The sequence below is a fragment of the Protopterus annectens genome, chromosome 7.part1, assembly GCF_019279795.1.
Source record: "Protopterus annectens isolate FY-2018-M chromosome 7.part1, PAN1.0, whole genome shotgun sequence".
NCBI classification, from domain to species: Eukaryota; Metazoa; Chordata; order Ceratodontiformes; family Protopteridae; genus Protopterus; species Protopterus annectens.
Window position 1 is genome coordinate 91,998,344 of NC_056740.1, and position 23,488 is coordinate 92,021,831.

The following is a 23,488-nucleotide window of genomic DNA, read 5'->3' on the forward strand; positions in this document are numbered from 1 at the left end:
TGTCCAACCCGGAATTAATGGACATGCTACACCTCAGAAAATCCAAATCCCATCGAGCTACACACTCGAGAGACTTGAACCTCAGCACTGAAATAAATAGGACTTGCTGGAGGGACAGATTCATAACCCAGAGGCTCCCTTCACTCTGGAATAAAATCCCAGTCCAGGTTAGGCAGAGTCCCTCATTGACTCTCTTCAAGAGGAATCTTGATGAGTGGATGGGAGATCATAGGTTTACCCCGGGTATCACTTCTGTGTCACTGTTAGACAGAGGCACAGTAATACTAACCTCGAAAAAGGGCATAGCAAAATAAATTTAAAATGGGTGGCGAAAGCCAAACACATTCTGGCTAGGCTTATAAATGCCCTAGGGCAGATAGCCTAGTATGAACCTATGAACACAAGGTTAGCGTATGAATTTTCACAAGGGGTGCCCATGGCAACCCCTTTTTTCTGTAGGTAATATGTGTTGTTATATAGGAACACATTATTGTTCAGTACTAGATCTAATAGCACTCAAATCCTAATAATTAAGTCCTAGGTACCCCTTTCTCAATTAAATAAAGTCTCACAAACTCCATCCCTGTGTCTTTAGGAATTGTTGTAAATAGAGATACAACATCTAAGGTGACTAAAAACTCATTTTGTACGCCGTCACTAGAGGATAGATATTCACCATAACTTTCTAGAAACTCCTGAGTGTCTTTTAATATGAATGTAGTATTATCAACTACTGGTCTAAGGTGCTTTTCAATAAAGATGGATGCAGGTTCCGTGAGCCAACCACCACCTGAGACAATAGGTCTCATAGGTGGATTTGTAAGAGTTTTGTGTATCTTGGGGAGTCCCCTAAAAGTGGGGACCACAGGTTGCTCAACCAAAAGGTACTTATATAATTCACCATCAATGATGTGCCTCTCTTTGAAACTATCTTGCATTCTGTGTGTTGTTATGATTTTCTAATTTTTTACTTCTAAACACTTGTGATTTTTTTGTAATGTACTTAGTATTTAGTGGAGCTTTTCTCCTCGGGCCTCTGCTGAAAATGGACATGTATCCAGCCAGACTAGCCCGGTCAACAAATGTAAAATAAAATAAAATAAAATAAATAAAACAATAGTATTACATAGAAATAAATCATATAGTTCAGAGTGCATACTTTTAATCAATCTGTCTAATGACATACTATTCAGTATTAAATAAGTTTCAGCATCATCTAGCATGGTCATCATAGTATTAAAATACATATCATAGTCTAACACTACAATAGCACCTCCTTTGTCAGCCTGTGTAATCACTATATCATTGTTATCTTGCAATTTCTTTATACACACAAATTCATCATACGTCAAATTATAGAAATCAGGTTTACTGTTAGATTGATACAGCTCAAACAAATCACGCTCACATGCCTTCTCAAAGGTCTCAAGCAAGGGATGACTTTGAGGTATAATGGTAGAAGGTTTCGTGAAAATCTTTCTAGCTTCCACATCACTATCACCAAATAACATTTTAAAATTCACTTTCCTAATGAACATTTTAATATCTAATAAAACATCAGTAATGTCAACTGATCTAGACGGTATGAATGAAAGGCCGAGATTAAGCAAAGACCTTTCACTTCCAGTTAAAATATAACTAGATATATTCACTACTAAGCACTCAATGTTGGTTTGAGTACTTTTCTTTGGAACTCGTACCTGTCCTCTGATGTTTTGGGCTTCCTGGTACACCCCTGCGGTGACCAGTTGGCTTTGTCCATCTGTCGAATCGGTAAAGGAAAAGAAACCGACAAATTATTGACCTGTTGATCTCTGGATGTTTTTAATATGCTGTCCTCTGCCGCACAGACTAACTTGTTGGTCATCTTATTGGCCGTCACTTTAGTAGATGTACTGTTAATATGTCCAGAGGGGCCTTCCCCTATATCTCGTTCTGCATCACCCAAAGAAATAGTAACCTTAGATGGTGTAGAATCCACGTGCTGCATTGTGCGTGGTGACATCACAACTGTAGATGTTGCTGCTCGTACAATATTTAAAGATGTATCAGTCTCATTACGACCATTACAAGTGTTATTAGAATAATTCGTAACCCTATTCACATTGTCCCTAGGCCGAGATGGAAAAAACTTCCCAAACGGCCAATAAGCTACAATTTCTAGGCCAGAAACCACTCCTGTGGTAGATAGGCTACCTAGTGTTTACCACTCCCACTGAAAAGTTAGAAGGCTTCCCTCAACGCAGAAAAGCTTGAGGGCTCAGAAGCTTACAAACAGTTGTAGATACAGCAAAACTGTAACTGGACTAGACTAGCTACAGGAAAGGCGGAAAACAAGCGCAAATGCGGGCTTTTAGACAAGAAAGTTGAAAGAGATGGAAAAACTGCCCAAACAGTCAATAAACTACAATTTCTGGGCCAGAAACCACTCATGTGGTAGATAGGCTACCTATTGCTTACCACTCCCACTAATAAGCTAGAAGGCTTCCTTCCAACACAGAAATGCTTGGGGGACTCAGAAGCTTACAAACAGCCTTGGATACAGCAAATCTCTAACTGGAGTAGACTAGTTACAGGAAAGGCAGGAAACAAGCTTAGAATTATTATTTTTTATGGTATATGACTGTACACCTCGAATATCTGCTTGAGATCAAGTGAATATAAACAGTTCAGACTTGTATCTCAGCTCACTGCTTCTACACCCACACAGTGTAATCCACTGCAATGCTTGTCTAACATCTCAGCTTTCTACCTCAAGAATGAGAAATGAAGACCCAAAATCAGGAACAGATTTTGAATATTTATCTTGTATACCTAGCAAGTTACTAGAATAACAAGGTTTGCATTAGCATTTCTGAAGTATGCAGAATCTGGAACTCGCATACCTGTCAATGTGTAGTGAAAGGAATCCACAGCAGTTTGTCAGAAAACCATAAATTCTACAGGCAACAGACCAAAATATCTCTCAGTTTCTTTGTTAAAGAATTCTGGACATAACCAAAATAATGGAAGGATAAAATCTCCAAAAGGACAAATTTAAAATATTTTATTTTACCTGTTTATTAACCATGTAAACTCACTAGGTAAAGTGCCCCTGCTCAGGGGTGACCCATGAGTACTGTCTTGTTAAATGACTTGCACAGTGTCACACAGTAGGGAAATGTAGTTGGAAGGATTCTAACCCTGTACTTTTGACTACAGGGAAAAGTTTGTCATTAATTAAAAGCCCAAAGTACTAGACAACTCTAATTTGGTTAAAAGTTAACATAGCTTCATGTTCTGCATCAATATGTATTTTTAACAACAAGAACAATAAAACTCTGATGACTGGTATTACTGTTGGACTCTAATCCTCAGTGATTTAGAATGAAATGAAGAAATTACTAGAGGTCTGTCACTTAGTGCATAGGACTAAGAATTTAAACTGTTAATGAGCTGCTTCCTGTAGTCAAGGGTGTAGGGCTTTAGTCTTTCTACCTCTATTTGCTTACTACATGACTGAGCAAATCACTTAAAAAAAAGAGTATTCCATTTTCTGACACTAAGACTTGTACCATAATGACATTGAACAATCCAGCTCAAAGTAACATCTGGGTCCACATACTATAAACTGCAATCCAGGTCCACAGGTTTTAAGGGTCCAGGATATAACTAACACACACACACACACACACACACACACACACACACACACACACACACACACACACACACACACACAATGAATAGATTTCTTTTTTCTTTTTGAATTATCCATAAGCTCATTCTGTAATGGGGGGGGGGGGTGAAACCTGATGTTACAGAACAGGTATTGGTTGGTGGGGGTGGAACCTGCTATTTCTCGTACTGGGTACCAAGGAGAGACACAAGGAGATAAAAAGGAAGAGAGTTTTTTCTTACAATTTTTATTCCATAAATGAGTTTAATTTTGTTGCCTGGCTATGGGTGATGGACAGCAGCCTGATTCATAGGTTCATAGGTAGGTACTAGGCTATCTGCCCAAGGGCCTATGCAAGCCTAGCCAACAAGGTTCCCTGGCTTACGCCACCCAAGAAAGTTATTTTCCTGTGCCACTGACGAGCAGAGACAAAGAAGTGATCCCCGGTGTGTATTTCCTATTTCCCATCCACTCATCAAGATTTTTCTTGAAGAGTGCTAATGAACTTTGCTTGACATAGATGGGTAGCCTGTTCCAGAGTATGGGAAGTCTCTAGGATAGGAATCTATCCCTCCAGCATGTCCTGTTTATTGTGGTGACAAGGTTTAGGTCCCTAGAGCGTGTAGCTCGGAGGGATTAGAATTTCTTTAGGTGTAGCATGTCCAACAGCTCTGGGTTTGACATAGCTTTATATGTTAGGCAGAGATCACCTCTGAGTAGGCGATATGCTACGGAGTAAAGCTGGAGTTTTTTGAGGCGGTCAGTGTAGGGCATTTGTTTGAGTCCAGTAATCCTCTTTGTGAGGTACTTCTGTGGCCTCTCCAGCTGCTGCAGATGTCTTGTGAGGTACATTCCAATACTCTATAATGGGTCTAATGAATGATGAGTAGATGGTAACGATGACCTCTTTTTTCCTGGACGAGAACCCTTTTATGATGAGGTGTGCCACGTAGAAGGACTTCCTGACTACTGTGGCGATGTGACTATCAAAGGAGAGACTACTGTCCACCTGGGTCCCAAGGTCTCTTATCATGCATTCGGTGTTAAGTAGATTGCTGCCTATGTGGTAGTTCATGGGTACAGAGTTTTTACCAAAGGGGATGACACTGCACTTTTTGGCATTGAGCTTGAGGCCATGGCTCTAACACCAGGCATCTGTCTCATAGAGGCCCTTCTGTAGGATGTTCACATCATTTGGGGACTTGACTATGGCTCCTAGTTTGCAGTCATCTGCGAACTTCGTTAGCCAGAGGCCTTCTGTGTTAGCCTGTACTTCAGAGAAGTAGATACCAAACAGGAGCGGTCCCAGGACGGAACCCTGTGGTACTCCACTTGTCACTGGTTTGAGGTCAGATTTGGAGTCTGCAACTTTTACAGTGTGGGTTCTGTCAGGGAGCCAGTTGGCAACCCATCTTGTGACGTAGGGATTTATGCCTAGTTTATTGAGTTTAGCTATAATTCCAGAATGGGGGATGGTGTCGAAAGCCTTGGCAAGGTCAAGATAGGCTGTGTGAACTACTTTACCCTCATCTATGGCTTTGTTGCCCTTTTATAATCTGCCACTTGTTGCAGGAAGTGAAACTGTTTTGTTAAAAATATAAAGAGATTGCAACAGTCACTAATTAGAATTCATTCTTTCAATTAAAATAAAAGGGCTGAAAACATCATAGAAATGTATGGCTAAGTTTCTAAAGATCCTCACAGATCAATAGTCTAGTAAGTACGTATAAACATATGGTGGGCTGACCTGGATAACAAATACAAAAAACAACTGTAAACAGGCTTAAACTGTTACGCAGATGAATAAGAGCAAAAATGACATGCCTGTTCTGTTGTAGTACAACTTTGTTTTACATTTTAACACAAAAACATATAAATTAATCAATTTCTGAAGAAAATTCAGTAACAAGTTAAGCTCTAGAGATTTTTTGTTCTAACATTTTTTGACTTTACATACTCATCTGCCATCTAAATAAACTGAGAGTGATAAAAGCAGCTAGGTCAAAAGATAGAAGGTTGAGTTTCTCTGCGTGTCCAAAAAGAACTGCATTGTTATTTTACCTAAGCATGTCTTGTGGGGCTTTCTTGCAAGCTATAAAGCTGGTTTAAGTCTGATATCTTGATGTTGATGGATTGCAGTACTACAGAAAATATTTACTTTCCTGTTCTCTGCAAAACAGTAACACTCAAAGCTGTGAAGTATAAGAATTGTTGGAGAAAAAGAAGTATTATATTCTGCAGGTACAAGATAAAGATTTAAAGCCAGATTACTTAAATAACTGAAAATCAGCCTGGCAAGTTAGTGCAGAGAAATATGACTATGAGGTGTGAATGAACTACTTCCTGATGTCTGGATGACTATGAGGTGTGAATGAACTACTTCCTGATGTCTGGATGACTATGAGGTGTGAATGAACTACTTCCTGATGTCTGGATGACTATGAGGTGTGAATGAACTACTTCCTGATGTCTGATGACTATAAGGTATGAATGAACTACTTCCTGATGTCTGGATGACTATGAGGTGTGAATGAACTACTTCCTGATGTCTGGATGACTATGAGGTGTGAATGAACTACTTCCTGATGTCTGGATGACTATGAGGTGTGAATGAACTACTTCCTGATGTCTGGATGACTATGAGGTGTGAATGAACTACTTCCTGATGTCTGGATGACTATGAGGTGTGAATGAACTACTTCCTGATGTCTGGATGACTATGAGGTGTGAATGAACTACTTCCTGATGTCTGGATGACTATGAGGTGTGAATGAACTACTTCCTGATGTCGGGGGTTTGATTCTCTCAGTCTATTTTTGCATTATTAAGTCTAACAATGATCTAAATAAAAGAGGTACAGGAGTACAAATAGCAGAATATAATTATGAAATACTAGTCATTAACAAATTTTAAATGGCGCCCCTACTGAACATCACACATATTTTATGTATTTATTTAACATTTGTTTACCAGGAAAGTCTGACTTGGAACGAAACCAATTTTCAGTGGAGACCCAGGCAGAAATGCTCCAGATGTATGTCTTCATAGGTTCATAGGTTCTTAGGTAAGTACTAGGCTATCTGCCCATGGGCATTTATATGCCTAGCCACAGAGTGATGGCTTTTGCCTCCCCATTAGATTAGTAACCTGGGCCTCTGTCAACAGGGCTCCTGAAGTGATCCCAGGGTAGAACTTACAATTACCCATCCACTCATCAAGATTTCTCTTGAAGAGGGTCAAAGAGGAGCTCTGTCGAATATGGATAGGGATTCTATTCCAAAGTGAGGGGAGTCTCTGGGACAGGAATCTATCCCTCCAGCATGTCCTGATCAAGTCGTTAGAATGAGTGGTTCTGAGGGATCTCGTTTTTTTGAGGTGAAGCATGTCCATTAGTTCAGGGTTTGACATGGCCCTACAGGTCAGACACAGGTCACGAATGTTTTTAAAATGACTGGTTCACATTTAATGAGTGCAGAAATATGTTCTGGGATTCATAAAAATCAGTAGCAGTCGCATAAACTGCCTACCACAAACAGGTCAATTTACTCAATCTGGGGAAAATGTATTTCAGGGACAGCTTTGGCTGTAATGAGAAAGACCTCATTATCATTTCATTAACATGTCAATTAATTTCTTTTTTTTTAACCATTAGTGCTGTCAGACCTGTGAAGGCAATAGCAATTACACTGGCATCACATGTATCATTTGGGCACAAGACCCTACACACACAAAAATCCATTCAGCATGAAGCAACCTCCCCACACACTCAGATGCATTCACTGACATGCACTGTTACACACACACACACACACACACACACACACACACACACACACACACACACAGTACCTCTGTCTCCTATCTAATGCCCTACTGCAACTACTCAGGCAGATATAATACGTACACATATTCGTCTGATTTCTTTCATGCACACACCCGCCCCACTCACATACATACATGAACACCTCTTACCTCCACATCTCCCCTCAACTTCACTGAACTTACCTCCATCCAGACTTGAAATCAGTTAGGTGACGTCTTTTGATGGTGATAACATTTTCTGGTGACAGTGCTAATCAGTAGCCATAGGCATTTCTAATGGAGTTCACATATCTAATTAGCATTAGCTGCCCACCCTGGAATGCCTAATTACCATCTACAATGGACTACCCCTCCATACTGATGCTGCCACTACTGGGAAATCATAGTGGTAGGGCTCTCTCTGAATTGGAAAGGATTACTGCAAGATGGAAGTTGCTGGTGGTAAGATTTACTGTTTGTGGTAATCCTTTTAGAATTCCAGCCATGATGCCTTTTCATCTTAATAAAGTTGCTTACTAAGTGCAGGTGTTTAACAAATGCATACTGTTTACTTTATATGAACATTCTTCATGAAACGTTTTGATTGCTAGCACCTTTCTGGAGTTGTTTGGAATATATTAAAAATGGCCAAGATGAAAATGATACAAACCATCTTGTGAAGAGCACTGAAGTTTATAAGACAATGTTTCAAATGCCAGAGCAAAGAAGCATTTGCCAACAAAGTCTTTATTTTCCTTACCTGATAGAAGATGTGAAAACTACGCTCGTCGGGATTTCTCATCACTACTCTTGATTTCTCTAACAGGAAATTGGAAATCTTTCCTCCATCTGGTTCCCCTCCTGGGCTAAATTGAATTTCAAAGTATTTGCCCTGAAAATGAGATTAATATATCTTTTTATTCTTATGCCTACATGAACCAACACCAACATAATAGACAGAAAGACAGCAGCCAAGAGTCAAATTGTCTTTGCCACTGCCTGTATAACACTATTTATACAATAATACACTGTAAAGACTTTTTATTAAATAAAAGAGAGAGAGTGAAATGTTTTGTTACTTTAAGAAGTTAGGAGTACTGCTTGTAACAGGTTTATGGTTTAAATCAACTATTTTGTTTTCATTTCAGATGGCAAACATACAGAATTTGTCTTGCCTACTACCTGTGGTCTCAGCTCAGGGTGCACATAGAAGCAAATGTTGAAACAAAACTCTCATGTTTCTACAAATTGTTTGTGCATAAAATAGCTTTTATCAGATTTTTGACACACTTCAGTCTAAAATAAACACTTGCTTCCTGTTCTAACATTACAGCTAAATATGTCTGAAATACCAATTGTGAAACGTTTGTGATGTACAGCTCCCTTCTATTATAAAATCACCATTCTTTTGATAACAGATGTTTTACACTATTAACATGCTAGCACACCATGTTGTTGTTGTTGTGTCTTTTGGCTTATCCGGTTAGGGGTCGCCACAGCGGAACTCCGGTCTGCTAATGTTTGGTAGTGGATTTTTACGTGCCGAGTAACCAGCCCTGACGCACAACCTTCAACGAAGGCACGACCATTCACACATGCCTCCACACAGAAGATGCTCTAGCTGAGAATCTAACACGACAACGTCTTGCTGTGAGGCGACAACGCTACTGCAGCACCACTACCGCGGATGCTAGCACACCATGTCATGTTCATTAAATGTTATTCTAAATGTGCTTCTGGTACAAAAATCAGTCAGTAAAGCACAGACCATGAAAAGGTTCATGCTTTACTGAATTGTTGGAAAAAAAAAAGATCCAGGGAAAGGGTGGGGAAGTCAAAGGATGGATTCATGGCTATTATCCAGCACATCTGGGCCATACCGCTCAACTTCACAGTGCAAGAAATCTGGAAAAAGACAGAAATAATAGAGGACAAAGGCCCAAAAATAGGGACAAATTTTAAATATTGTTCTTGTAAATTTAGGAAGTTGCTAGAAAAATAGGTTTTGCTTAATTATGTTTCTTTCTGAATGATATAAAGTCTAAAACTCCAACATCTGCCATTATTTATTATTTAGTGACTTTGATAGTCAATGATTTGCCAGAAAAACACAAATTTTATGAGGATTATGAGAGAAAAATCTGGACATTCTGCGAAAATTTGTAGAGCTGAGCGGTATGATCTGGGAATCAGTGTTGCACATTATCTTTTAATACGGGGGGTTTAGACAGGTCTGGTGAACTGGTAGACTTTCATTCATTAGTAAACATTAATAATTATCCTTTCATTTAACATACTGAGCAGCAGGTAACATTGCCTTTGCACAGCAAGTGGTTCTGGGGTTCAGTTCTGAGCTGGTGTCCTATCTTTGCATAGCCTGCATGTTCTCTCTATGTCCACATTAATTTTCTTTGAGTGTTTTGTTTTCGTCTCATACTCCAAAGACACGCACTACATGGATTGGACACACTAAACTGGCCATACGTGTAAGTGAGCATTGTGTGTGTGTGGTACAGATGAACAACTATTGCAGGAATACCAACCCAGTAATGAGAACATGGGCTCTAGGTTATGGTCACTGTTGATGTGACACTCCAACCCCATGCTGAATTCACACACACACACGGCAAATAAGGACCAGTAGGGCTCTGCTATTACATCAGCTTGGGAATACATTTATAAAAAAAAATTGCATTTTTTATTCTTTCTACATTTGGCTTATCTTTGGTCTTGTTATCTGAACTCATCTGCCTGGTAATTTAGTGTAGAAAAGTAAGGCTATGCACTGCAGTAAGTATCTTTCTGCTGTCCTTGCTCTGTGTCTCTCAGTATAGATTTGACAGCTATGTTACTCTGAGCAAGTCACTTAACTACACTGTGATCCTGGCACTTCCATGACAAAAATGACCGTTATGTCTACTGGATTCTGATTCCACAGGTATACACATTATAGATACTTTTCATACCACAACATTACATTATACAACCTTCAGTATGCATTTTATACTACATGAATATGGAGAGAGGACTGCAATAAGCACTATAAAAATATGTATCGAGGAGCAATGAACTGGGTAACTTAAAATAGATGCAAGTATTGAGGAGCAATGAACTGGGTAACTTAAAATAGATGCAAGTTTAACAAGTATATAACCAAATAATCAGTAAATAAACTGAAACCTGCCATTACTTAAAAGAAAATTTAAACTAGTGGTGCTTTTAAAAACACTAGTCAGCTGGCATACTTCTGGCACTGGGCTCTCTAATGTCCTGCTCTTAAAGGAGAGACTAACATTCTTAAAGTTGCAGCCTGGCATAGAGAAAACCATTGCATCACTGAACTACATTTATGCCCTTATCTGTTATTACAAATTACATGCAATATAGTCTCTGCAGATGCATTATACTGTAGTATACAGAGGATTATTATCCGTACTCTGATCATAACTGGCTCATTATGTGTTCAATACATGGGTACCAACGATTTCACCTTGAGATCAAAGCTCAAGAAGTGAATTTAAGTATCCATGTCAAGAACACATAATTAAAAGGTTAGGATCAGTGACCCAATCGTAATTCTGAAGAAGCGTCTACATGACGTGTAAGCGCTTACCATTGTTCATCGTATTTTAAATAAAGGATTGTATCATTGCAGCTTTGCCAGATTATTCACAGTTTTTGGTGCACCATTGGGATTTTGTATTTTGATTTCTTAATAAATGTCAAAAGCTAGGACTTCAAAAAATATACTGTATCACTGTAACAAAGGCAGAAAAGAAGAAGAAACAGGCACAACAGACTTTTCGGAGGTGTTGGATCTTAGAATTAGGTATGACAGTTACAACAAAAGAGCTGTCAGCTATGCAACATAATCTATTACTTTTTTACATTTGTTCATACAATGACAATCTTTACCATTCAGGCCAATAAAGCCAAACCCTACCAGCTGTGGACATGGATGTTTCAGCCTTTTTATGGCATCATCAGCACAGCATAAGTGGAATGTTTTCTGCCAGAAAGCAGTGTAATTGGAAACAGAAGACTTCAAACTTTTCATGGAGATTACAATAGATTGTAAACACACCGCGTCTTCATACCTCTCGACCGTACCAAATTCCTCGGTATTTCCCAGTTTTGAGGGCAAAATAATGGGGTGACACGAATTCATGAATGGCCACTTCAAATCCCGATTTTTTTTTATTTACAAATTTTCAATCCTGCTGACATCATCACACATTGCCAACATGTCCTACATCATCATCAGTGTGCAGGGTCTTGAGAGATATCAGTGTCATGAGGCAGTGCCTAATTGCCTGTTTATCACCAGGCATATCAGGCTGAGTAATGTATAACTTATATTTTAATAATGAAATATGTTTTTTTTTGTCTGATTTGTATCATGCACAAATGGCTTCTTCCCAGTCAGTTTTTTAATGTCTGAGGAGAAGAATGCCAGAACCATAGGGTGGGGAGGCCAGCACCCCCCCCCCCCCCACACACACACACACACACACACACTTTAAATCAAGTTATGATCTGTTTCCCCAGCTCCTGGCTCAGAATGTTTTTAAATAAAAAAAAACTGTGTATGAGAAAAGAGTAAAGGGACATCAGAAACAGAGAAAGTATACATTTTCCCATGTGCGTGTGTGTGTGCGTGTGTGTGTGTGTGTGTGTGTGTGTGTGTGTGTGTGTGTGTCAGATTATCAGTAAGTGTCTGTGAGTGCATGTATGCCAATGTTTACAAATGTGTGTATGTAACTGTACATGAGTGCATGTGTCTATGCAGGTGTGCAGGAGTGCATATGTACAGTAGATGTAAAAAGTGTACACACCTCTGTTAAAATGCCAGGGTTTTGTAATATAAAAAAATGAAACCACAATAAATCATTTCAAAACTTTTCCCACCTTTAATGTGACCTATAACCTGTACACTTCAATTGAAAAACAAACAAATCTGTTAGAGGAAAAATATAAAAAGTAAAAAACGTACAATACGCTGGCTGCATAAGTGTGCACACCCTTAAACTAATAATTTGTTGTGTGTGCACATGCTTAAACTAATACTTTGTTGAAGCACCTTTTGATTTAATTAATCATTCAGTCTTCCTGGGTAGGAGTCTATCAGCATGGCACATCTTGACTTGGCAATATTGGCCCACTCTTCCTTGCAAAAGTGAGGGCATCTCTTGTGCACAGCCCTCTTCAGGTCACCCCACAGATTTTCTATTGGACTGAGGTCTGGGCTCTGGCTGGGCAATCCCAAACCTTTATTTTTCTGCTGGTAAAGCCATTCTTTTGTTGATTTGGATGTGTGCTTGGGGTCAATGTCATGTTGAAAGGAGAAATTCCTCTTCGTCTTCAGCTTTCTAGCAGACTCCTGAAGGTTTGGATCCAAAAGTGACTGGTATTTGGAACTGTTCATAATTCCTTCCATGTTGACTAAAGCCCCAGTTCCAGCTGAAGAAAAGCAACACCAAAGCATGATACTGCCACCACAATGCTTCACTGTGGGGATGGTGTTCTTTTGGTGATGCGAAGTGTTGTTTTTGTGCCAAATGTACCTTTTGGAATTGTGGCCAAAAAGTTCAACCTTGGTGTCATCAGACCATAACACATTTTCCCATATGTTTTTGGGAGGCTTGATGTATTGTTTTGCAAATTTTAGCCAGGCCTGGATGTTTTTCTGTGTAAGATAAGGCTTCCGTCTTGCAACCCTACCGCACAGTCCAGACATATGAAGCATACTGCAGATTGTTGTCAAATGTACTACACAACCAGTACTTGCCAGAAATTCCTGCAGCTCCTTCAGTGTTGCTGTAGGTGTCTTGGCAGCCTCCCTGACCAGTTTTCATCTTGTCTTTTCAGCAATTTTGGAGGGATGTCCAGTTCTTTACAAAGTCACTGTTGTCCCATATTTTCTCCATTTTTGATGACTGTCTTCACTGTGTTCCATGGTATATGCAATGCTGTAGAAATTTTTTTGTACCCTTCTTCTGACTGATACCTTTCAACAATGAGATCCCTATGATGCTTTGCAAGTTCTCTGCGAACCATGGCATTTTCTGTAGCAGGTAACTGAGTAAATGTCAGGAAAATCCTACTAGAACAGCTGAACTTCATTTGGGGTTAATCAGACTCTCTTTAACTGATGGCAGGTGTGTACCGAAGAAGACTAAATGTTGTAATTAAATCAAAAGGTACTTCAACAAAGTGTTAGTTTAAAGGTGTACACACTTATGCAACTGCCGTAGTGTATGTTTTTTAATTTTTTTATATTTTTTCCCCTACAGATTTGTTTGCTTTTCAGTTGAATTGTACAGGTTATAGGTCATATTAAAGGTGGGAAAAGTTTTGAAATTATTTATTGTGGTTTCATTTTATCACAAAACCCTGGCATTTTAACAGGAGTGTGTGCACTTTTTATATCCACTGTATATGCAAGTGTGTGTGAGTGGGAGTATACTAGGGTGCGTGAGTGCGTGTATGTGAGTGTGCGTGTATGTGAGTGTGCATTAGTATGTGATTGCATGCATATGACTGTGTGAGCAAGTGTCTGTATGCGAGTATGTGTAAATATGTGTGGGCATACATGAGTGTGTAGATGGTTCACAATCAGACTCCTACATAAGGGAGGTTGCTCCAGAGAATATATTTTTTTTAATTTTAAAGCATGCATACCTCTCAACTGTACAGATTTTTGCAGAATGTCCAGATTTTTGCCTCATATTTTTTGATCTGTTCTTCTCATAAAATTTGTGGTTTTCTGGCAAATCATTGAGGATTGAAATCCCTAAATGATGATATGCATTGAGTTTCAGACTTCATTTCCTTTGGAAAATGCATACTAACACAAATCATGTTATTCTAGCAACTTTTTAAGTTTATAACAGCAATATTTAAAATCTGTGTGTACTTCTGGCCCTTTGTCCCACCATTATTTTAGGCTTTAACCAGATTTTTTGCACTATGTTTGAGAGGTATTCAGAGTTATTTGGGGAAATAATTATTCATTTTATTGCAATATTACTTTTTATTCAGTTAAAAGAAAAGCTGGCAATGCAAATATTACTCAAGAAATGTATTTTATTTATTTGTCTTTGTTTACTAGGAAAGTCCAACTAGGTAATATCCATTTTCAGTGCAGGATCAAGGAAAAAAGCTACATTTGATTACATTGCATTATACCAAGTTCTAGTTAAACAGAGAGTAGTTACATTTATATTTACATTTATACACAAATAAGAAGTTATGTACCTACCATAACGTTCCATGTTAGTTGTCTTCTCTCGCCTTCTTTCTTGCTTGATGGGTTCGGAGCTGATCCTCGGCTCCGACTCGGCACTTGCTTTAGTTCGAGAACTCCTTTTACCAGCTCGAGGCAGCCCCATATCCCATGATGCAAGGCAGTAAGTACCCAGATCTCGTTTGTTGACAAAGGGCAATAACACCAAGCATAAAATACTTCCCAAAGGAAGAAGAAACTTACAGATGGAAAAAAGGACCAGGTTTGAATGGTCTTTAGCATAATAGTTTCTTATACAAGGTCTGTCCAGGCCAGGGGGAAGGAGGGAGGGTCGCAAGAAAGAAGGCGAGAGAAGACAACTAACATGGAACGTTATGGTAGGTACATAACTTCTTAATGTTAAGTTGTCAATCTGGCCTTCATTCTTGCTTGATGGGACCGTCCTAGCACCTCTATCCTGGGTGGCTCAATGGAACAAACTCTTGAGGACTGTAGAGCCAAAACTGGCTCTGTCCCTGGAGGCCAAGTCCAATTTGTAATGGGAAACAAAAGTGTGAGGAGTGGCCCAAGTGGCCGCTGCACAAATAGTGTCCAAAGGCAGTCTAGCTTGAAAAGCTGTAGAAGTAGCTAAACTCCTAGTTGAATGTGCTTTAGGTTTTGAGCACAGCTGTTTTCCCCTGATCGTATAAATTTCAGTGATGACCGAAGAAAGCCATCTGGACAAAGTCACTTTAGAAACAGGAAGGCCTTTTTATTATCCGCATAGGAAACAAAAGTTGATCAGATTTCCTAATTTTTTGTTCTGTCCAAATAATATCTAAGCTGACGGTGGGCGTCAAGATAATGTAGCTTTTGTTCAGCTCTATCTGAATAGTTAGGAAAAATACAGGAAGATCAATGGATTGATTCAGATTGTTTTTGAAGCGACCTTAGGTAAAAAGGATGGATTAGTTCTCAAAGATACTCTGTCTTTGTGAAAAATCAAATAGGGTCGAACCGAAAGAGCATGAAGTTCAGACACCCTCCTGGCAGATGTAATAGCCACTAGGAATAAAGTTTTCCAAGAAAGATATTTCAGGGAACAAGAAACAGCTGGCTCGAAGGGGAAGAATCAAGGATGTCAGCACTAAATTTAGATCCCACTGAGGAGGAGGATTCCTGATTGGAGGCTTTAGTAGGAAAATTCCTTTCAAGAAGGCCCTGCAGAGCCTATGGGACATAATATTATGATCTGCTATCCCAACATGAAAATTAGAAATAGCAGCCAACTGAACTCTGACTGTGGAAGAAGAGGAGCCTGCATGAAAAATCTCTGCTAAGAAGTCCAGAACTGCCTGAACAGGGGCAGTAAAAGGATCAATATTTTGGGCCTTAGCCCAATAAGAGAAACGTTTCCATTTGCTTGTGTAAATCCTCCTGGTAGAGGATTTTAGTGAAGCTACTATGATATCTCTAACTGGGTTAGAGATCAAAGGAAGCCTGGCTAAGGAAGGAAGTGGAGCAACCATGCTGTGAGGTTGAGAGAAGGGATTGACCGGTGCAGCTGACCGGATTGGTGAATCAGTAGATCTGGCACTGGGTCCAGATGCCACGGCTGCACCAAAAGGTGATGATGGAGGAACGGGAACCAAACTTGTCGAGGCCAGTAAGGGGCAATGAGAATCAATTTGGCTCTCAAAACGGTAGCTTTCTGGATCACCTGAGGGATCAGAGGAAATGAGGGGAAGGCATAAAGAAGTCCCTGGGGCCAATCCTGGGTCAGAGCGTCTCTGGGGGGATGGCCTGATAGAGGGAAGAGGCTGAAGAAGTCTGGACATTTGCTGTTTTGGGGAGTAGCAAAAAGATCGCAACATGGACGACCCCATTCCAGAAAAATCTCTTCCGCTATGGATTGCTTGAGAGACCACTCGTGAGGCATGAGAATAGCTCTGCTCAATCTGTCCGCTATAATGTTGGTTTTCCCAGGGATATGTGTTGCTACCAGAAACCGAAGAGAGGAGATCGCCCATTGCCATAGTCTGAGCGCTTCTCGACACAAGGGGTAGGACTTGGTTCCGCCCTGTTTGTTGATATACCAAACTACAGACATGTTGTCTGTGTGGACTGCAATTGTCCCTACGGGAAGAAAGTCGTTGAGGGCTTGCAACGTTAAAAGCACTGCTCTCATCTCCAGGACATTTATGTGCAGATGGTACTCGAACGGTTGCCACGTCCCATGAACCATCCTGCCCTGATAATGACCCCCCCACCCGATCAGGGAGGCATCCGTGGTGACAGTGGCTATCGGGGATGGAGGTACAAAGCATCTGCCTTGGTGAACCTGAGACGATGTGATCCACCAAGCAAGATGTTCTTTGCATGTTTGTGTCACCAGAATCTGGTGACGCATTGGGAGTTGCTGGTATGACCACTGTGTGAACAGCATCCACTGAAGGAGGCGCATGTAGAATCGAGCCAGGGAAGAAGAGTAATGGCCGCAGCCATGAGACCTAATACTTTTAGAACCATTCTGGCCTGTACTTTCTTGCTGGCCAGAATGATCCTGACATGAGTCTGAATGTCTGAAACTCTTTGTTCTGTAAGGGTAGCTGACATCCGAACAGTGTTTAAGTTTGCGCCTATGAAGGTAATAGACTGGCAGGGCGATAAGGATGACTTTTGAAGTTGACTGAGATGCCCAAATGAGAACAAAGGTCTATTGTGTAATCCCTGGCTTGTATAAGCTGATGCCTGGTGGTGGCTGACAGGAGCCAGTCGTCGAGATACGGAAACACCTGGAATCCTTGGCGTCTCAGGTGAGCCGTGACCGCTGCCATGCATTTGGTGAACACTCTGGGGCTGTAGTGAGACCAAAGGGCAGGGCTCTGAACTGGAAATGACTGGACCCCAGCCGAAAGCGGAGAAATCTCCTGGAGCGTCTGTGAATTTTGATGTGATAGTACGCATCCTGAAGATCTATTGAGCACATCCAGTTGTCCTTCTGTAAGAAGGGCAGAATTGACTGAAGAGTGACCATTCGAATCTTGTCTTCCTGACAGACTTGTTGAGTCTGCTGAGATCCAATATTGGTCTCCAGTCTCCCGTCTTTTGGGGACCAAAAGAACCTTGAGTAGATTCCGGCTCTGAATGGTCTATTGTAACTGGCTGAATGGCTCTTTTGCAGTAGTTTTGCGATTTCTAACTCTGCAATGTCCCTTAGACCGGGTGGTACGTCTGGAAGGGAACTTGAGGGGAAGGGACTTTCCTCGAAAGGAATAATGTAACCCTTGGATATGATCGACTGTACCCATCTGTCTTGAGTGAGGGAATGCCAGGCTTCTGGGTACAGTGATAATCTTCCCCCGACTGCCTCCAAGGAGGGACAGCCGGGCAACACCTCAGGGATGCTGAAAGGGCTTATCAGAGAGAGGCTCCCTGTTTCCCTGGTTTTTCGGACCCCCTCTGCCTCTAGAGTGGCGTCTGTTGTTGTTACCCCCTCTGCCTCTAGGGGTAAACTGACCATGTGAATCCGGCGTGACTCCTTGGGATTTACGGAACCACATCTTACCACCCTTCTGTCCTTTGGGATAAGGCCTAGAAGGGGTGGAAAAACGGACTCCAACAGCAGAAAGAGTCTTGCCGTCCTGCTCACACCTGGTCAAGGTCTCCTTCACCTGAGGGCCAAACAAAGCTGACCCATCAAAGGGAGAATTTGTGAAGGACGCCTTAAAGGGATCCGCAAAATCACATAGCCGCATCCAGGCTTGGCGTCTAAGAGCCACACCTGTGCCTGCGGCTCTACTCGCTCCATCCGCAGCATAAGATATTAGCCGCATGGAGGAGTTAGCAATGGAATTGAGGGTTCCTAGCTGCGAAGCAATCTTTTCTTGAGCCCCTGCAGCTGTAGGATCCTGAACTACTTCTCCCAGCTCCTTCAGGATATCTCTCTGGAGTCTGGTGAAGTGACAAAGATAATTCAGCGAGCATAGCAAAGGTCGCTGAGGAAAACATCCGCTTGCCGTACCTATCCATGGTCCTAGAGTCCTTATTAGGAGGATGGACGGGCACGGAAGGATCTGCAAGTTCCTTTTTGGTGGCCGCAGCCACCACCATGGCATCAGCGGGGATACCCTTGGTAAGGAATTGTTTGTCACTAGGGGCAGTGATAAATTTAGAAGGCCTCCTAGGGACTGGCTCTACAGAGTCAGGAGCTGTCCACGCCTTTCATGCAATAACCTGCATAAGGGGGTCGAAAGGTGGAGACACCCAGGAGGTGGAGGGCCGAGATCCAAACGCCTCTAGGTATACTGACTCATCCTCAGAGGGATTGTTGGTGGGCCAGTTTCCCCTCTGTTTCAGAAGTTCTAGGATGTCTGAAAAGGAGACATCCTCAGAGGGGGATCTAGGGGATCCCTCTGACTCATCAAAGTCAGTATCCGACGTGACAGACTCGGGGGAGTCTACATGCTTCCTCTTACAAGTCCTCGGAAGAGGGGGAAATTCCCAATGGGGAAACCTGAGGCGGAGGATCTCTGGGTCCTGTAGCAAGAGAAGTGGCAGAGATGTCAACAGGTACAATAGAGGGAGGAGCTACGGGAAGAGACTGCTGACTGATACCAGTGGCCAGTACACTCTTCATCACCTCGAATGCTCCCCTCCCAGGCAGGTCCGAGAGAACCCGCTCCGAAGAGCTAGGAACTCCAGGGACCACCGAAAGGGAAGCATCCGAGGCAGATGTCGGAGCCGAGCTCACCAAGGCCGAGGCTCCAAGGGGAAGAGCGGGTTCGGACAAGGGTCCGATGCCACTCACCCCTCGGAGGAGACCATGGAAGCCCGACCACGAATCCCTCTAAGGAAGAGGAGATAAGAGTAGAGGCTGAAGGAACAGAAGGGGTATCCGTCCTCCAGCCGTAGCAGTAACTATGCCGAAGACTCCAACTCCAGCCTCCGGGGTCGAGTTGCAGGAGGAACTGTAACGGGGTGTGGACCAACAGTCCCCTGCCGAGACGGACTGTGAAGCATTTGGGCCAGTACCTGTGACTTGAGCAATCTGCTGACCACTCTCTCTAGGTCATGGTCAGACAACCTGGATGACCTTGAAGATCGGCTCCGATGGCTCCGTTCCGACAGAAGAGGTGAAGCCGGAGCCGAAAGTATCGGCTCCAAGGAAGGAGACCTCGACCTCTTCCTGGAATGAGCCATCGGAGCCGACACTACGGATCCTGTCGGAGGCCGATCGGAGCCGACAGGGCGCTGATGTATCGGCTCCAGCCGGAGCCGATACAGCCACCAAAGTAACGGTGTTGGAGCCGATCAGAGCCGACACCGATGCCTGTGCCACATGGGTGTCGGAGCCGATCGGAGCCGACATCGAAGTGGACAATACAGTTCGGCACCGATGGCCATCGGTGCCGAAGGCTTAGTCAAGCCAGAATCGGCTCCAGCCGATCTCGACTCTGTAATGCAGTCGGAGCCGAGGCCGCAGGCTTAGAAACAGAAGCCTGGGCCTTGGAAACTCTTGCTGGTTTCGGTGGAGCCGACTTAGCCGGAGAGCCCTCCGGCTTAAGAAGGCCCCTAAGAACCAGTTTGTTATGTCTCTCCTGCAGGACTCTCTGGCTGAAGGAGTGACAAATAGCACAGGAGTCCTGCAGGTGAAGAGGGCCCAGACAATACAGGCAAGAAGTGTGACCGTCTGTCAGAGACATTTTCTGACAGCACGAGTCACACTTCTTAAAACCTGAAACCCTCTCCTTTGACATGGTGCCGACACACAAAACACACACACACCAGTCAAAATAAAATTAAATTACACAAAATACCAAAAAGGTATTCTATAAAACACCAACACACACACCCTAACAGGGGATGGGATAGGGATAACTAAGAACAAATTCAAAGACAGGGAATTTCTGTCAGGAAGGGATAGAAATTAAATTTAAACTATAAAAAAAATTAGTTTTTGACTAAAAAGGGGCTTGAAAATCACAAAGTGAAACAACTTACCAGGAGCTGGTAAAAAGAAGACCTCCCAAGCGAAGCGGCAAATGAGATCTGGGTACTTACTGCCTTGCATCATGGGATATGGGGCTGCCTCGAGCTGGTAAAAGGAGTTCTCGAGCTAAAGCAAGTGCCGAGTCGGAGCCGAGGATCGGCTCCGAACCCATCAAGCAAGAATGAAGGCGAGATTGACAACTTAACATCAGTAGTTACATTTATACATTACAAAGGTGGAAGTTACTAAGCAGAAGACTCACATGCAACTTACTGGATTGTACAGACAGCAGTTATGTATAAAAATTGTTTTGCCATTTCAGTGAGAAGTTGAGAGTATGTATTTCGAGAGTATTGTATGGTGAACCTTAACCTTGTGATGAGCATGTGTAGGTCCAGGACTGGTTAAGATGCTGCTTAAGCAGTGGTTTCAAACTACTGAGTTTGTCAGAGAATTTTATTTGTGTGGGGATACTACTCTAGAGTTTAGCAGCATACTGGGAGTAGAGAGTTTCCTGCAACATTATTTGACTTATTTGTAAGTGATAAGAATTTGTTACTAGAATGAAGGCCTCTTGCTGGACAGTAGATCAGTAATAGGTTTTGTAGTGTAGGACATTTTTCTGGATTATGAATGAGTTTGTGTGCTGTAATTAGTTGTAAGTACATTAGGTAGCTGTGCAGTTCAAGACAGTTTAATTGCTTCAAGTTATGAGAATGGTGGGTCTGATGAGAGAGATTGGTGGCAAATTTAACTGTTTTATCGCAGCAGGAGGCATTTCTGTGCAAATTCATCCTATCAGGAAACCAGCAACGTTAAATGATTACAATATGCCAGTGCATGGGAGGTGTGGTGGTTCTGACCACAAAGAAACAATATTTTGGAGTGTTTAGTGCTGCTCAGGCAACACACTTTTCTGAGTAATTGTCAATAAATACTTTGTTATATTTCAAAGATTATAAGAAGTTACTCACATGTTTTTTTTATACAAATGTTTCTTTGCCCATGTCTTAAGTGATAATTCAGTAAAGGTGCTTGCTACCACAGCAGGCTGGTAATTTGCCTTAGATGCAGGTGAGAGACTCTGCTGTGGCCAAACTGGTTCCTCAGACCACTATTACACCTCTCAACTTCCTAACACAAGAAATCTGAATAAACCCTTAAATAATGGGGGAGGGGGGGGCAAACATAGGGGCTGAATTTAAATATTATTCTTATAAACTTATAATATAGTTAGAATAACATGTTTTGTGTTGGCTTGTTTTTTTCTGAAGGATATTTATTTATTTATTGACATTTGATTATCGGGAAAGTGCGACTAAGCAGAAGCCCATTTTCAGCAGAGGCTTGAGAAGAAAAGCTCCAAATAATTTCAGAACATTTTAACAGCAATAATTTCACAATCTTCAAAACTAAAACAAAAACATCTGCAGTTTAAATAATTATAAGAAGTTAGACATAACACAAAACATTGTCATATAGCTTGAAGCGATTCTTGCTGCCGTTATTTTCATACTCTGCTGTTAGTATTACATTTATACCACAAAATACAACAGATACTGCAGTCTGGCATATGCTGTATCTACTTCACTATCGTAAAGCTTGCAAGATACGTTATGTTTTCAGCCTCTTTACTTACAACCTTAACTTTGGTTATGCGACAAAATGCTCAATAAGTATACAATTTCCACAGGCCTGTACTATTTTTTTTTTGTTGTCAGTTGCTACTGTGTCATTCACTTTAATTCTTTAAATTGATAGTAAAGGACTTCCTTAACTGTTTCTTGTTTGTTGGTGTACTACTGAAAAAAAGGTAATGTCCAGGTGGGCCACATCATCCAAAATGCAATACAAAATCTTAACATTACAGTGCGGAGTGCAGATTTTAGGCCCTTACATTCAACTTACCTCTGGTGTGGTGTCTTGAGTCAATCCAAGGTATTCCTCTAACCACACTTACTGCCTTCTCTTTTCCCCCACCCCCTCTTTCCTCATACAGGTTAAACTGCTACAACTTAGTACAGGCATTGGTTCATCCCTGCTCTGCTTGCCCTCGCTTCGCTGGGGCTTGCTTCGCACCCCACCCTGCCCCCAAATCCCTCCTGCTCCTGGTGCTGCTACATTTATTGGTACTAGACCACACCCCACTTTTTTAAAACAATCAGTAACAACTTGTCACTCAACAGCATCACCCTCTACCTGATGCCACCAGTCCTCCAACTCTACTATTCCTTTTGCCTATGTTTCAAGTCTCATTCAGTAGGTATGCTATTACCCAAAATAGTCTTAACTCTACTTCTACCCCTTTTACTCATCCCATATCTCCTAACCACCTACAAATATCAGGATCACCCAGGTTTCCACTACCCTAAATTCCAAACATCCATCCCATCTACAACAGATAATAATGCACCCTTACTCACTCCCATCATGCTTACCTCCTTAACCCCTAAACACTACCATCTTACTAGACCTAGTTACATTAGTTCTAAAACTAGACACTATCACAAAACTTTATTCAAAATCTTAAAACTCATAGTCAGGATACACTGCAACTGCACAAAGGATGGTGACATACACCCAAACCCTGGTCCATCCCCACCTGTTGGCCTTAATCCCCCCTTTTATATCCCCTATCACCACAGCACCAACAAATAGGCCTCCTAACTCACTGCTGGCCTGCCATCTAAACATTAGGAGCATAAATAACCAAACTCAGCACCTGCATGCCCTCTTACCTGTTCATTCCCCAGATATATTATGCCTAACAGAAACGTGGCTAAAGCCTGCCACCAAGGACCATGAGATTCTG

At 41.7% G+C, this 23,488-nt stretch overlaps 1 protein-coding gene across 2 annotated transcripts in view; it reads right to left on the reverse strand.

The window, feature by feature from the left end:
- Positions 1-23,488, reverse strand: part of MYO1E (myosin IE) — a 1,655,775-nt gene that overhangs the window by 853,856 nt on the left and 778,431 nt on the right. For both annotated transcript variants that reach the window (XM_044078573.1, XM_044078572.1), the window contains exon 7: positions 8,220-8,351. In XM_044078573.1, coding sequence (XP_043934508.1) covers positions 8,220-8,351 — 132 coding nt within the window. The remainder of the gene's footprint in view (positions 1-8,219; positions 8,352-23,488) is intronic.